The following is a 16,445-nucleotide window of genomic DNA, read 5'->3' as shown; positions in this document are numbered from 1 at the left end:
CTGAAATTTAATGGATTTTATTGAATCTTTATAAAGAATGCCGTAGGTCGAGAGTTTTTCACAACATACTTTACATGGGGAAAGGGTACGATAGATCAAACTAGAGATATTATATGCATCTTGTTCTATGGATGCTGGTTGGAGACGAAAAAAAAATCGCCATCGATACAGCACATCATATTTTAATTTATATTCAGTTGTTCGGCTCCATCATTGGAATTTTGACGTGGTTCCAATTTGATTAATATTGAAAAGTTTTTTATTCTATGGAATAAAAATCCATAAATGTCAGAAATAACACATTTTGCCTTCTTCAAGTATTCAGACAATATCAACAAACTATGTGGTTTCATGGTTCAAAATTTAAAATACGTTTCCTATTTCCAAGAAACTACAATGGAAAGGTATACAGGAAATAATCATTTTTTAAATATATAGATTCAAAAGGAGCTATTTCAGAATTGATCTGAATAATGAGAAGAAACAAATATGGAAGTTTAATAAATAATTCTTTGATGCCAATTAAAATTTTACTGTCTTGGAAAACCGTTTGTCATTTGGCGACAGTCAATTATTCCCTGAAATATGGATGTTCTAGATTTGAATTAATTTGCCAACAGAACATTGAGCTGTCTTGTTTGATGACCACATTTCTATGTTGTGTGAATTTCATAGTGGAATTTTTTTTTATTCTTTTTTAACAGTCTGCAGAAAGGTGCGTACTTTTAATTTATGAATAGAATTTTTCAAGTGAAGGCTTTGGTTTATATAGATTTTTAGTTGATTCTAAGAATCGTAGATGAAAAATATCAAGTCTTGATTTTGTAAATTCCTTAATGGTTTTAAAGTTGTATTTGAAAGTTCCTTATATACTAAATAATAATGCATTTTTGAATGGTTAGGTGAAAAGTAAATTATCTGGATGATTTGTGATTACTTTTTTCGAATTATATCAATCTGAATATTGCACGAAAATGTTTCGTTAATATATTATAAACTCAAAAACAGAACAATGGTGAACCTTTCAATTTTGTTGTGTCCTAACACTAATTTGGCAGTTGTTGTCTTTCAATAAATAAATATAAATGATTTTTTGAAATTCAGATTTAATTTGTGTATTTGTCATTTGTTGGTGTAATTTCTATATAGATTTTATAAGAATGAGAAAGAGTAATGGCCCTAAACTGCTTTTATTCAATATTCTGATGTTTGGTTCAGCAGTTACCGTTTTTCAGTTCACATCTCAACCTGATTGATCTAATTCTCATTTACTACTACGATATAATCATGAAGAAAAATTTAGAATGAAATGACACAAATCAAAATAATAGTATTTACTAGGACTTCTGTAATGTAAACAGATTAATATCAGGTTTCAACACTTTTGGTGATAAAATCTAGAATTTATACAATTCTGCAAAATACATAATACAAAAGTCAGGTTTATTAGTAGTTCTATATATAACTGTAATTAATCTAAGAACCTTCTTTTATTGAAATTACTTGTTATCACAAAGTTTGAAAACATACGAAATAGATAGGACCAGGTTAAATATAAGTTCAACTACTTCATTCCATTCCCTGTAATCGGGCTGACACTGTTAAACAACCTATCTTTGATCATCTGAGCCATAAGGCCGTGAATAATTTCGATTGTAGTCTTGCAACTGTCTTTAGTGGCTTTGAGAAGCTTATCCTCCGTCCTTTTATCATGGGGATCAGGTAATCCCACCATGAATCCGCCACGCCCTGCAACAGTTAAGGCAAGTCAAATAATGGCTTGAAATTCCATATTCATTCTAATTTACACAAACCTATAATAGCAGCTTCAGACTGCTCCAATTTCTCTGACAAGTCGAATATCTGTCCGGTGGTGTAGTCAGCATTGGTCAGTAAACTAGAAGAACTCAGAGTGTTGACCCAGTATTTGTTCCAGAGAGAATCCAAAAGTCTCCTGTCCAGAGCTGATTTGAAATACGACACTTCGAGTGAATAGTACTGTTTGCAGTGTACGCCAAAGTCTTCTATCTTATTCAGTGGAATAGTCTGGTACTCGGAAGGTTCCTCATTCGCAGGTTTGTACCCCTGAAAATTATTTATTGTAGCAAGCAAAATGGTTTTCTATTAGGAAATTTCACCTTGGGGTATGTCCTGAAGGCTCCTAGACAAACTTTTCCTGCTGAAATTGTACGAACTGGATCGATAACTATGGCCACAAAAGGCTCTTGGAAATTTTGATTCAGCATTTGTGTGCTTACGTCTATTCCAGATAACCAACAACCATATCCAGGATGGCTGTGATACCATCCAATTGCATTTTCTTGTCTTCCTACCTGAACAAAAATTATTAGAATACTTTGCTTTACGTTGAACTATCAGAACTACACCAAAGAGAAAAAGATTTTGTTGAGTCAGGTCATGACGTAGTTTTATGCTATTTTACTGTTAGGCCGGCAGAACAGAATCCAAATCCTTCATATTTGAAAATCTAGAATTTGCTATAGTTTTAGGCTTCTTTCAACTTCATTTTAGCTTGAAAATTATTTTTTTTAATTCTTCAAGTTCAACAGAAATTGAGATATATTGAGGATTTTAAATTAACTTTCCACTTCTCTATGATTTTCGACCTTCTTCAATCAGTGGATTTTGTCTTTTTTACTTCCTAGTAGAAAATCAGACACAGGTAAGAAACTGAGCCTGAAATGAATCTGAAATTTTCAATATATTTTGATATTCCCATACTCAAAATAGTAAAATATTTAATTTGTCACACTTCAAATGTCTGGTGGGATACATTCGTATCCTTCTCATTCACAGTAAAACTAGCCTTGTCTAGGTAAAGAGAAAACATCACATTGAAAAAGTGAAAATAAGATCCAAAAAATAAGTTGGATCATTGATTTTCAATTGGAACATTCATATGCGTTGTAGGATTTCTGTAGTAACAAATATTAGCCAACATATCAATACAATACTCTAATTCAAAAGTAATATCTTAGTTTTGGACTTACAAGTTTGGCGGCCTCTATGTAGGAACTCATATACTCATAGGCTTGCGCTTGAGCATTCACTCGTGTTTCAGTGCCTTCTACTGGTAAAGCAAATGAATCCATGACAAACATAGTATTTCCATCAACTTTCCCCAAAATCAGACCCATCACTTCCAGAGTACCTCCAGATCTAGCATGCATCACCATTTTTAGAAGGGCCAAGGCAGAAATTCTTATGTCTTTAAAAAAATGTGGGCTGAAATTGTATACAAAAATATTGTTCACTTCATATAACTGATGTCGAACTAAGCCAAGGTGGATTCATGCACCCAGTTTCAAGTAGTAAGAAATCATAGGCCTTGTATCATTAATTGGGTTGTTAGTTTCAGTAGTAACAAATGAAAAATATGAATTATTAAGACTTACAACTTGAGACATTGGACTAGACACTATTGTTTGAATACACCCTTAATCTTTCACAAAGACCACAATAATTCTCTTACTCTTTTTCCCAAGGTTTTGCTGCTAAAATGTCTTGTTGCTGTTTCTTGTCATAACGATAAATTTCATCCACAGAGCTCACCACTTCCACGGCATTATTCAATTCCCAATTTTTTTGGGCTATCTGGGATTGACTTTCATATTGGGATGATGGAGGTTCAACGGAACTTGAGCTAGTTGCTTTCGACATTTTTGCTTTTTCCGAAATGTTACCCTCGAACGATGAGATAATTATTATTTTTTCGATTTTTTCGCTGGTTTTTCAATGTTTTATTTGCGGCATTCCCAAAAAACAAATCTCAATCTCTCTTAGCATGTCCATAGACAACAAAACATGACAAGTTGGCAGTGTTGCCAATAGAAATTGCATAAAATACTCCAAAACTTGAGACAAAATACCTACTAATATTTTACTCAAACATTATTGAAAATCCTCACAAATTCCTCGCATAGCTTACTCTGAACTGGCTTCAGAAAATTCATGATAAATGTGAACTTCATATACAATTTGAAAATATTTACTATAAAAGAAATAGATAAGTAGGAGTTCTGGTAAAAACATCAGAATTTATATTGTATATAATATCAAAATCTACTTATATTAAATTTTAAAATATTCAAAAGTAACTCACTCTGTAATAGGTAGCATTACCACAAAACCACAAAATTGTATCGACAAATCTTCATGTTTTTTACAAGAACCTTCTTATTTAGCAACATCATGAGAGCAAAATCAACATGATGAAACCACGAATCCGTAGGACGAGTGGTTTTATCTATTGCTGGTTGTTAAATTGGTATTGCTCAAAAATAATAAAGTTGAGTGTTGAAAAAAAATGGATATTTATCAGAGACAATTTTTAGGAGGAGTGGTATTCGTAAAGATTACTTCCTGAAATATTCTCAGCTGTAAGCGTCGGTGTTAGAACAAAATTACGATCATCAAATTAACTAAATTTCATTACCTGTAAAGCGAGAAATTTCAGCAAGAACATTTGTTTTTGAAAGTACAATGTTTGAAGATATGAACGTAAATGACTAACCCGTATTTGTCAACAATAGCCGACTTACCTACTAGATACGGCTAGATATGTGATTCATTGAATTATAGTGACAATTCATGGCCCTTCAAAGTTCAGAAAAGGGCAACTTTTCAGCCTTCTTTTTTACTAAATAAACTATTTAAAAACACAAGCATTTATTCGCTAGGTCACCTTTACACCTTATTCCTCCTTCTTTAACACTTTTTACTTCAATAATCAACATTTTTCTTATAAAAATGTTAAAAAATGTACGGAGCTGCTTTTTGGTTACATATCACTGTATTTTACGTTTTTAAGGTTAATGACATGGTTGGGTTGGTACGACTGAAGCAGTCCATATTCCTAAAGTAATTCAAATGTTTTTATCTTCATTCTTTAGATCGTAAATTGGTTTTTGGTGGTGTATTACGAATTTGAAATAGTAGGCAGTGGCAAATAACAATCGCTTTTTTCTGAAATGTCACTAGTAACTAACCTAAAAATAGAATAATGTCACCAGGAGAAGCATTCGTTTTTAACTTAAGTTTTTTATAAGAAAAATGTTGATTATTGAAGTGGAAAGTGTCAAAGAAATAGGAATAAGGTGTAAAGGTGACCTAGTGAATAGATGCTTGTGTTTTTAAATAGTTTATTTAGTGAAAAAGAAGGCTGAAAAGTTGCCCTTTTCTGAACTTTGAAGGGCCGTAACTTTTTAAATAAGGGAGAGCGCCGCTTTTTTCTTTCGGATTCGTAATCTACGCATCAAAATACGTAAGTACAGTCAAAAATTTTTTCAAAATCGCCGGGTATCCACATAACGAAAATTTACCTTATTGTGCTTTGTCTCTTTGGTTATGATTTCGGAAATTAGTGTTGAGTGATTTGTGGGTGAAATACGTTTAGTTTTCAGTTCAGTTATCCAAGAGATGAAAAGACATTTCTACAAAATCTCTCCGAGTACATAGCAGGTGAGCAGTAAATCTTTATCATTTAAAAATAGACAAACATCACGAGTGAATGGAATATGTATGTTTATATATTATACAAGAATATTTATCCGCCTACCTACTAACTGTCTTTTCATTTTAATAATTTTTTATATTCAATTATAGATTGTTTTAAATGTAAAACAACACCTCGGAGGAACGCGGGGGAAAAGCCGCGAGTCATTGAGTAACTCACATTTTTTTTGTGTCATCGGCATCGACTACCTCGGTCATTAGCCTCGTGTCCTGGGCATGCAATATTAATAACTCCTCGAGCCACCTAGGGAGCATCATGACTATTCGCAGTACATCAGCCATATAACGTTGCAGAACTCACTTCAACTAGATAAAGTCTTTAGAGAAAATCTTCCGCTCGTGAGTCGGGCGCAGTACTACTGCGCCAATTCACCGCTAGGGACATAAGTCCTTTCCAAACATAATAAGCTCAAACGCATCCGAAATCAGTAATTATTATTTTTCAATAGTTTTGTCTCATAGTTTTGCGTCCGAGCTTTTCTTACTTCCCCACCCCTCATGTCAATTGCATTAAACATTTCTGTCACGAATATTTTTTATCAAATTTTGATAAAATTCGCAAAAATAACAAAATTGGGTATGATGATGGTACTATTAGCTATTTTTGTCATTCTCAATCAAGATTACGTGACGTAAGCACGAGACTTGCCGTACCATTTCATTTCACATGGTTAAGCTGAAGACGAACAATTTCTTCAATTTCCAAATTCCACGAATGGTAACATTCGTCAGCACTTGAATAATTATTCTGTATTCAACTCCGATATCCAAATTTTACAAAAAATGGAACTGAGAGATTTAACGACCAAAGATTCATTTAATAAACAGAATCGCAAGGGATACGTTTTTTGGCAGATCTGAGAGTTCTCAGTTTCAGTTTGACATCATAAAAACATTTAAATTTATATTATCAATTTGAAGCATGTTCCTTTCTTTTGTGATAGAGACAATGCCAAAACCAGAGAACGTGCTTTGTGGCCTAAACCCAGTCTGTGGAATGGACTGAATGGAGCACAAATAACAGATGGCAGGTGACACAGAACGTTTTTTTTGTTTGAGTGTTAGATTATCAGATATGGATTTGAAAATAAATTTATATTTTTCAACCTCTAAGTATAAATTCAGTTCATGGCCAAAATAATCTTGACACGTACCTTAGCTATGTTGTCGTGATAACGCCGAAATTTTATCTTGTTTTTTTTTGACTTATTCCACTAATTTCAGTGACATCCTGCCTTTGAAGCATTTAAAGAGCAAATGTTTGTAGGTACTCGAGCATTTACCCAATAAACAGATAATTTTTTGGTATGTATATATAGAAATGAAGGGAATTCACTGAATTAATAATGTGATAATTTCAAATTCTCTTTCAGTTCTTGTCATAACTTGACACAAAGCCTGCCCTTTGAACTTTATAAATCATGAGGGGTTTATCAAGAATTTTACAGCCGCACAAGGAAACTGTAGGTCAAATTGCCAGCGTTGTTACAATAGCCCAGTTTTTTTCAGGGGCTTTTGTTTGTAAGGACATATATAGAAAAGGAACAACACAAGGCACCCCCTCGACTCCTTTTATTGGGGGTCTCGTTGTGTAAGTAACTGTGGCATATAACAGGATGTTATTATAAAAACTTTAAGTATTAGACTGAAACCTTGCACCAATCTAGTATATGTTGATTTATCTTATTACTCCTCATTAATTCTTAAACAATTCTGATAAGAACTTCAGAATAATCATCAAGTAGGTAAAAATATTTGGAATTAACATCATTTAATTAGTTCCTGTCTTGCTCGATATGTTCTAGTTTATGAGACAGTCTTCTCTTAAAGTAGAACACATATCACCCCAAATATCTGATTTAATTGTAGGTGTTGGGTTTCCATCGCCACTCTTCCATTATATATAGAAAATAATTAATTTACTGACTCCTTTTAGAGGTATGCTGATGCTCAAACATGCCATACTTCTGAATGATCCTGCCATGCTACAAGTCAATGTAGCAGCCATCATCCTGAATATCATCTACACATCTTTTTATTATGTGTACTCCAGTGAAAAGTATCAGGAAATACTGAAACCCCTTGCTATTGGCGTTGGCATGGTGGCAATATTTTTTGGTTATGCAGAGATAGAAGACCCGCGCAATTTGGAATATCGATATGGTCTGATTGTCACTTTGCTGATGTTGCTGCTTATTGCCTCACCTCTTCTAGATTTGGTTAGTTGAATGAAAGTAACTCAGCTTTATTCACTTTCCTGCCATATAGTTTATCTCTTATATACTTGCATTGAAACTTTCTTTGACAAATCATTCCAGCTGTAGAAAACATTTAATTATTGACTTTGATGTACCTTTTAAGTAATCCTATTTTTTTTAAGAAAGTACCCTGCAATCATCATTCAAAAAAGGTTTTGGTGAAAATCCCTGAATTTATGATATGCAATCCATATTTTTATAATAATATTTTTTTGCCCAACAGTTTTCCATAAATACAGCAAAAGTTACATACATTCTTAGCAATATTGGATATAAGGAGAGTTCTTGTTTTCTTTAAGAGAAATATTGAGTAATTGATGACTTCAACATCAGGTCAGTTTGTGCTCTTTCGCATATAAAAGCATTATTTTGCCCGGATAACAAACTTGGAACTTGGTACAAAGATATTATTAAATTGTAGATAGATTATCTTCATATTATGGTAGTATAAAATAGTCCCCATTCAGTAGCAACAACAAATTATTTTTATTTGTAAACTTCAAAATCGTTTCAATACAATAAAAAAGTAATAAAGTTTTTTTATCTTTGATGCACAAAAATATCACATATATAAATGAAAAGTATGGCTAATCATCCTGCGAAGCAGAAGTTTGCATTTGATTATATAAATCGCCGCTGAATATTTTTTGTTGATATTCACAAGTTATTCCTGGCATTTATGTATTATCACTCCTCTGAATCATAGAAGTTTCAAAAATGAAATAAATAAGAAGGGATTCATTCCTTTTTCCAAAATGACTTTTTTTTAATTTTTCCTATATATTTCAAATATACTAAATTTTGAATAATAAACTATTTTTTTCAATATACTAAATCTTTTCATTGAAAGCAGTAAAATTTGAAGGTCTTCAATTATTTTAATTACACATCTCAATATTATATGTCAAATATTAGTGTTGCCAATCAAGAAATGATTGAAACATATTGGTCAGTTTTATTGTGGGTTCTCTATTATTGATAAAATGAAAAAAGTGTTGTTGAATTATAATTATATCAATGGACCTTTCAAGTATTTCAGTGTTTTGGATAGATATCTAGAAAATGTTGTGTGCTATTTCCAGTGTTTTCTTCAAGAATTTAATAAAGGGAACGTCATCTAATTTTCATTTGAAATTTATATATTTTCGTTTCACGAAGAATATTGTCCAAATTTTTAGAGGTGTTACTGACAAGTTACACCTCTATAAACAAATTTTATTCAAATACGGTAATATTTCTGGTCAAATTTAGGAATGTATCCTTGCCATATTGGATTCATTTCAAAAGTTTTTTCTTTCATTTGGGAAGAGTGAAAACACATGAATGTCATAAGAAATTGAATTGTATATGAATGGTTTATCTGCTTGGACTATCAAGCAGATTAGTAGCATAACACAAGTGTTAAGTCACTTAGATGCTATTTTATACACAATCCTTACTTTATGTACTGCAATTACTGTCTTCATATCTGTCTCCTCATTAGTATTTTATTCTTATTTTTTTTATTCTCTGTATCGATTAAATAAATATATGAAAAATCAAATTATTGCATTTCAGAAACAAATTATAGAGAAAAAAGATGCATCATCAATTCCTTTTCCTCTAACATTTATGGGAGCAATCGTCAGTTTCTTGTGGTTGCTCTATGGAATTATCTTGATGAACGAGTTTATGATGGTGAGTAAAAAAATATTCGAAATACTTTTTCTATAAACATCTCTTGTTTTCTAGATACAAAATGCGATTGGATTCGTCCTGTGTGTGGGGCAGTTAATCTTGATTTTCATGTATCCTGCAAGGCCTGAAGGTCAGAGTAGCAAAAGGAAAAAAACTGTCAAAAGAGAATAGAGGGAAGTTTCTTTGATAGTAATAATTGTAACATAATTTTACATTCCAGGTGATGTTGCTCCTGAATAAAAGAATAGAAAGAAAAATAATATTTTTGCGATCCAGTTTGTTGCTGAGATTGTGCTTTATTATGTTATTTGAGTGGATAGAAAATTTGTTGTTATATTAATATGTGACTGAAATTTAAAATTGAAATAATTTGTTATTATCAGCTTTTTTTTTGTACCAGCCGTGATACTTGTTGACTCTCATAGGTTGTTATCATTACATTTGTCTAATACCCTATGTCTGATTACAACTTTCTTTGTGACTAGTCCGATAGGTTTATATATTGTAGAGTAGCAATGACATCTTCCCTTACGAAGATGCCGACTATAGAATTGATAGAAGTCTCAATTTACGAATATCAAAAATAAGCAAGGCTCCCCAAGGAGGTCCATTACAAGCCAATCCATTACTGCAAAGCAGCTAGTCAAATCCAGAAGCCAAAAACAACTGATTTTATTCATTCAGGGGAAACTCCCGATTATATACAATATCGGATTGTTAACACTATCTTAACTTTGATCTAATTTACTTATCAATTAAATATAAATTAAAACAGTTATGATAGTGAGTTGCATTGAAGCACAAAAATCGATTCAAATCACAGAGAAATTAAAAGTAATATTACATATACTTGTGGTTTACAAATCAATATTTTGTATCTTATTTTTTCGAGTATCCTCAGAAATATGAAAGAGATCAAATTCAGTCTTGCTCCTATTCGTGACTATTTTCAATAAAGGAGAATACATTCCATAGTTACATCTATGGTAATTGACAGCAGTGTATGTTTTTTGAGAGAGATTAGTTTTTGAAAAGAAAGCAAAGTCGTTTCGAAACTGCTCTCGCATGAACACTGAATTATACTTTTTTCTTATTTCATTTGAACTTGAAAATATTTTGTTATGGAAGTGAAAAAGATATTCATAAGAATTCTATACAAAATATGAAAAAGCAATGATGGAAATTTCACATACATAAAAATGAATAAGAAAAAGTTATTCTCGTATAATTCAGTGTTCATAAGAAAGTTGTTTCCAGAATACTTTTTCTTTCCCGTGAAAGTAGTTACCTATATATCTAGGGGGTTTCTATCTAATAGTGATATCTACACACAGGTAAACAAACAACTTTTTTTTTATTTTATTACACAGAATAGTTCTTATAAACAAGAAAACGCTCAAGAATTTTGAAACAATCGTTTTAAAAGGTATGTTGTCAGTGACAGCTGCAGATATTTCAATATTTGGCGCGCATGCTCATTTTCATGTTAACCAAGTGCTTAACTGCTGTAAATTTAAGGTTACCATCTACCGAATTGCGCGGTTGAAAGCGAACATGATTTTAATTCCTGAGTTACAATTTTATGTATCTGAACGATACAAAAATTGTAAGTTCTGTGGTATTTAGTGGTATTCTGTGTTAGTGGAATTTTGCTTCATATGTAACGACTTTATAGTTCAGTTGGCAACACTGACTCTTGGTTATTAGTTGAATACTAGCGACCTCCCCCGTCACGGGTGCAATGCTGATACTGAATATAAATTCACCCACTGAAAATTTTAGGCACGGGGAAACAGAGATGTAAAAGATTATTTTGTTTTATGTACGCCCTGGGCTGGCGCCCCAGTTGGAATATTTAAAAACCCTTTCTCATTGCACATCTAAAACATGAAACAGTTTCGAAACGATGCTCTCACATCTTCTGATGAAGCTAACTATTTAGGAAAATGCACGTCGAGAGATGGTTCAGGCGAGGAAGTGTTTTCAATTGATTTATTATAATTATTTTTTGAACGACATTTTTTTAAGGAAGAATCAATATTTCATACTGTTTTTTGAGTTTATAACCTACCATAATCTGAAAAAATTGAAGATAATTTAATAAAGAATCTGCTGAAGTGCCGCGTTGAAGTTGCCGCGTAATATAAACCACTGGAAAGTCCAATTAGTCACTAACTTATTCATAAATTTTGCCTAAAAATTGAAAATTATAAATACTAGAAATGTGCCAGGTATTGGAAAAATTTAAAATATACAGGGTGTTACATTTTCCAACCTCAAATATAACCAGAAGTGTTAGAGAAAGGACATTATTTTCATTCAATAAAGCATACTGAAAAACCTGGATATGAATCCTATTATTTCCCAAAATACGGCTAACTGACGGTGATCACGCTGGCCATATGAATTGTGTAATGTAATGCGAACTGATGGGTATGGATTAATTCAACATTTATTTTCCTATTTTAAGAGCATGTTAATTTTTACAATCAATTTTTTAGTTTGCCATGGGTTTACTCTTCTTGTCACAAATTGATTTGTACGTTTGTAGTAGTTTTTAAATCCACTATTTCAGATCGGTTTTACTGAATATTTTTCTGTTAGTTTTTCGTTCATGTAGCATACTCTCAAGTATTAATTTTAGTACCTTGTGTGAAATCTTTCACGAGTTAAACATATTTTCAAAAACTTCAATTATATTTTTATTAAAAACTTTTATCGGTTGTGATGGATAAAAAATAAACCGTTTTGTTTTATTTTCGTAGAGGCGATGACTTCTTCCCTTAAGAAACCCCATAATATGGGGTCGAATATCAAAGTTATAAACGAGGCTCCCAAAAAGGCAATTCATTATTCATTGAACATTCAACCTTCGACATCGACTGCCGAACGAGATTCATCCTCGTCAAAAACAATTTCTATGAAATAAAATAGTAATCAACCATTCGAGGTGCATTAAAATCGGAGTCAGGTCGAATTTTAATTTATTAAAAAAGAATAAATACAAATGATTTAACTCGAATAATTTCATACATTCGATTGAACAATATGAAAGGAATGTTGAGAAACGAATGCAACGTGAGGTGGTTTGAATTGTACTTGCCACATCGTTTTTGAGGCAAACTACATAAGTCATATTAATGTAAATGTCATGGTTTTCTTCTCAGTCTATGTATAAAATTATAACTTTTTGTATGGTTATTTATATTCACTGGAATATTTTAACACATTTTCCGTTGGCATTTCTTGCATATCCTTCAGTACAGGTATCCGGTACATTTACATTATTTCTGTTTCCCAAGTCTGGAATTGTGTTGTTCGACTGAGGTTTTATATGTTCATCGTCTCCTTTGGTTCTATTAATGAAATTTGAATTCGATTCATTTTTGCCTTGAAAGATATTTCGATCCACTTTTTTCTGATTATACGATTTCTCTATTTGAGAAAAGGTTTTTTCGGTCGCTGTACTTGATTTAGGATTCTCGTTTCTAACATTATCAGGAAGAGGTCTGATTTTGAATTTTGTGTTTGTATTGAGACTCTCGTCTGCTTTTGAGTTGAAACCTGAAACAGAATTCAATACATTTTCCAATACTAAATTTTTGAAAGAAAATATCAGTTTTCATCATATATAGCATATATTGTACACATGTATGAGTAGAATGATGTGTATGCAGTTAGTTACCGATTTCTACATACTAAAGTGCAAGTGTGTGTATAAATTATATCCATGTTCCAATATATTGAATATAACTTCATTCAAAAAATATTCAAAAATGATTCAAAACTTTTTATTCCTTCATTGATAGTGCTAATGAACTTCTTATTCATCATAAAATGACCATTAGCATGAATTAATTATTAGATATATTCTTCTAATTCCGACCACTTATATTGAACTGCAGAAAACCTATATTGTTTATAAATATTTTTATAAGAAATATTACAAGTCGTCAATACCATTATAGTCAGCACTTTTTTAGTTTAGCACAGTTTTCAAGTGATCTTTTTATAATTGAAGAGAACAAAATCTGGGCTGGTGACCATGTGCGAATGGAACCTGAAGTACCAAACATTTCGCCTGTTCTTGTGATGCACTGTTTGAAACCTTTGGTGTAGTAATGAATATTATTGGAATTTTTTCCAACACCAAACCGTTATTTTAACACCTTGTCATGTGTTCCGACCACCAAGTTATCATCTTCATGAGGAAGAATAAACTACTTTTCATTCCGCTTGAAGGTGATCACTTGGTGATCGAAACACGTGTCGAGGTCTTAAAGATAACGGTTTGGTGTTGGTAAAAAACTCCAGTAATATTCATTTCGTCTGTTACTGAGGCAGAAATCAACAGTGGTATGAGATTTGATTGAGGACGAAGATTATATCTCGAAGTATCAGCAATGACTTCAACAGTGAAAACCTATGTTCTTATATGATGTTTTTATAATTCTTCTTTTTTTTACTGTTTTTTAGATTTGTCTCAAATGTATGCGGTGAAAGAGAAGTATAAAAATATTTCTCAGAAAGTAGGTTTTGATATCTTTCGAAAAAAATTTAAATTTTGAAACATATTCCATTTCTATTCTAGTTCTACTTTCAGATAACATATGTTTTATTCAAGAGATATTGCATAGATGTTGTAATCAGATAAATATAATGGACAAGCAAATGCTGAACAAATAAATTATTTTAGGTGGATATTTTATAGAAACTCGATCCAAGTAAATCAACAGAAATGAGAATATATGATATCGGATTAATTCCTCGAACTATATATTTGATAAGAGTGAGTAAACACACACAGACACGAATAATAAATATATAATTCAAGAACATTCGATATATAAATGATTCATTTTTTGTGGAGTGATTTGTTGGGTTCATTATATTATTCAAAGTATTCAAGAAGAAAAATTACATTATTAACAACAACCAAAAAAGACCCTTGCATTTTGATTTTGAATGATGGTTTCATAATATTATTTTTCATGAATCCTACATTTTTTTCATTGAAGGTTGTTTATAGTAGGTTTTCCTTGAAATAATTTCATGTATCTACCTGTATCAACCGACGACCCCCGATTATATTCGTTGTAGTCTCTCCTATCGGAATTCATGTGATTTGTGTCTTCGAATAGAATCGGATTCCTTTCCGTCACTCTGCTCAAGTCAATGTGTTCAATAAATGGTACTCTTCTAGATGTGCTACCACCATAACCATTTACGTTTTCTGTGACCGGATATGTTTTAGGTCTATTTCCGAACTCGCCATTTCGATTTTGTCCATTTTCACCAAAGTGCCTTTGATCATTTTCTGGAGTTGCCTGATTTCTTCTTTCAAATACGTTTTCTAAGATTTGTCGATCGATTTCTTCTTTACTCGGCCGCCGGAAGTTATTTTTTAAATGTATGCAGCAAGTCCCTCTGACGTCATTTGTTTCAAAAGGAATCACTTCACATTTGAACTGTTCACTCATCGATTGTATCACTGAAAATGTAAACAACACAACTAACTGCGATAACATGTCGATTTATAATGAGCAAAACTTGACCGAGAACAAAATCGAGACGGTATGAAGGAAAAGTTATATAACGTAATTTAAATAACGACAATTATCTACAGTCATGATCTGCGGTAGTTTTCCAACTTCCTGTTGATCTTTCACTTCCATGGGAGTCTCTATAATTAAAGTACTTATTTTATTTTGTTTCGGGTAACTGAATCTACATTATTCACATTGTTATATATGTGTGTATTATTGTTGTGATTATTAATTTTTACATGTAGGTAGGCATGGTTGCGTCGACCTTGCGAATTTTCATTCTTCACCTTGTGCTACTCGGCATGATTATGAGTTCGTGGTGTATTGAGTTGGCTTTTGTATACTGAAATCAAAACGGAGAGGATTGCTGAAAATACCGGAAATATAAACTTTCTCCGTGACATTTTTATAAACTCCCTTGATAACGTTTGTATGGTGTTTCGACAGAATATATTATTTAGGCGCTATGCATTAACTGGGTGACAACTAAATAATCCTACAGAGCGCCATTCAGTTGTTCTTAAGTAAAAAAATTGAATATTTGTTTGAAGGTGGTTGACAATGTTTCATGGTGAATTTCATTAGTTCGGTCTTCCATTGTCTAATATGATTTGAAATCCCCGAAAGAACCAATACAATTGAAAATTAAAATGAATAGCTAAAAATAACAATTATATTGAATGAAAAACCCTGAAATTAAATTACAATAAAATAAAATACAAGCAAAAAATTGAACAATTATGCAAAAAAAGAAAATAAGAATTAAAGAATTTCAAGCCAAGTTAGTTCACGCCGTTTCGATTGTTAGTATCCACAATCGTCTTCGGATGATGACAGTCCTCACTCGAATTTTTTGCTTGTATTTAATTTTATTGTAATTTCATCCCAAGGTTTTTTGCTTAATAACATTGTTATTTTCAACTATTCATTTTAATTTTCAATTGTATTGGTTCTTTCGGGAATTCCAATTAGTTTTATATCATAGGTACTTAGACAATGGAAGTCCGAACTAATGAAATTCAAAAAAATTGAAATTCGAAACGAAGGTAGGTATAGTTCATTAGAACTGATATTTGTAATGAAACCCTATTTTGATTCACTCATATTGAATCCAGTTACCAATTTCATATAGAACTCCTGCTGAACCACTTCAAAAAATACAAAATTGTACTTTGAATAATGTAAGCTCAGTTTTTTTCAAAATGGCGCCGTAAGAGCCATTTTCCCCAAATTGAATTGGGTGGCACTATGCCGTCATCTATGAAAATATTATCAAATAACTTAATGTAAACGATTAAATTAAGGTTTACATTCGAATAATCATATATTATCAGATGTTCAATCAAGAGGAAAATTATTATCGATAATTTTCAGTTGTCACCACGTAGGATACGAGAGTGCATCTTCAATTTGATAAAAAAATTAAGCA

The 16,445-nt window shown here is 31.9% G+C and overlaps 3 protein-coding genes across 4 annotated transcripts; 1 reads left to right on the top strand and 2 right to left on the bottom strand.

The window, feature by feature from the left end:
- Positions 1–1,319: 1,319 nt before the first annotated feature.
- CSN5 (COP9 signalosome subunit 5) lies at positions 1,320–3,844 on the bottom strand. Its single transcript, XM_023173322.2, has 5 exons — positions 3,494–3,844; positions 3,012–3,246; positions 2,139–2,333; positions 1,815–2,085; positions 1,320–1,749 (listed from the first exon to the last, which is right to left on the bottom strand). Exons 1-5 carry the CDS (start codon positions 3,679–3,681, stop codon positions 1,565–1,567), a joined length of 1,074 nt encoding a protein of 357 aa, XP_023029090.1. The 5' UTR covers positions 3,682–3,844; the 3' UTR covers positions 1,320–1,564.
- A 2,736-nt stretch (positions 3,845–6,580) lies between these two features.
- Positions 6,581–9,849, top strand: LOC111517242 (sugar transporter SWEET1). 2 transcript variants are annotated; one of them, XM_023173321.2, is made up of 6 exons: positions 6,581–6,840; positions 6,909–7,126; positions 7,472–7,754; positions 9,351–9,470; positions 9,525–9,600; positions 9,691–9,849. In XM_023173321.2, the coding sequence occupies exons 2-6, from the start codon at positions 6,957–6,959 to the stop codon at positions 9,708–9,710; spliced, it is 669 nt and encodes a 222-aa protein (XP_023029089.1). In that variant the 5' UTR covers positions 6,581–6,840; positions 6,909–6,956; the 3' UTR covers positions 9,711–9,849. The 2 variants fall into 2 exon arrangements, with proteins under 2 accessions (XP_023029089.1, XP_023029088.1); XM_023173320.2 differs by having other exon boundaries at positions 6,583–6,840; positions 9,525–9,849.
- A 2,588-nt stretch (positions 9,850–12,437) lies between these two features.
- On the bottom strand, positions 12,438–15,105 carry LOC111517241 (uncharacterized). The gene is made up of 2 exons (XM_023173319.2): positions 14,533–15,105; positions 12,438–13,034 (listed from the first exon to the last, which is right to left on the bottom strand). Exons 1-2 carry the CDS (start codon positions 14,996–14,998, stop codon positions 12,679–12,681), a joined length of 822 nt encoding a protein of 273 aa, XP_023029087.2. The 5' UTR covers positions 14,999–15,105; the 3' UTR covers positions 12,438–12,678.
- Positions 15,106–16,445: the final 1,340 nt, after the last annotated feature.

Source organism: Leptinotarsa decemlineata, unplaced genomic scaffold (assembly GCF_025532065.1).
Source record: "Leptinotarsa decemlineata unplaced genomic scaffold, Ldec_3_MD MMD2_tig00001064_RagTag_RagTag, whole genome shotgun sequence".
Lineage (NCBI taxonomy): Eukaryota > Metazoa > Arthropoda > Insecta > Coleoptera > Chrysomelidae > Leptinotarsa > Leptinotarsa decemlineata.
This window is presented reverse-complemented; position numbering and strand designations above follow the sequence as displayed.

Bases quoted from the DNA above. Each gene is read 5' to 3' on its own strand.
- LOC111517242 (XM_023173320.2), top strand. From the start codon at position 6,957: ATGAGGGGTTTATCAAGAATTTTACAGCCGCACAAGGAAACTGTAGGT. The intron at 7,755-9,350 runs GTTAGTTGAATG...ATTGCATTTCAG, and splicing joins CCTCACCTCTTCTAGATTTG to AAACAAATTATAGAGAAAAA. The intron at 9,471-9,524 runs GTGAGTAAAAAA...CTTGTTTTCTAG, and splicing joins TGATGAACGAGTTTATGATG to ATACAAAATGCGATTGGATT.
- CSN5 (XM_023173322.2), bottom strand. From the start codon at position 3,681: ATGTCGAAAGCAACTAGCTCAAGTTCCGTTGAACCTCCATCATCCCAA. The intron at 2,334-3,011 runs GTAAGTCCAAAA...ATTTTTGTTCAG, and splicing joins ACATAGAGGCCGCCAAACTT to GTAGGAAGACAAGAAAATGC. The intron at 2,086-2,138 runs GTGAAATTTCCT...AATAATTTTCAG, and splicing joins CCTTCAGGACATACCCCAAG to GGGTACAAACCTGCGAATGA.
- LOC111517241 (XM_023173319.2), bottom strand. From the start codon at position 14,998: ATGTTATCGCAGTTAGTTGTGTTGTTTACATTTTCAGTGATACAATCG. The intron at 13,035-14,532 runs GTAGATACATGA...ATTCTGTTTCAG, and splicing joins GGGGTCGTCGGTTGATACAG to GTTTCAACTCAAAAGCAGAC.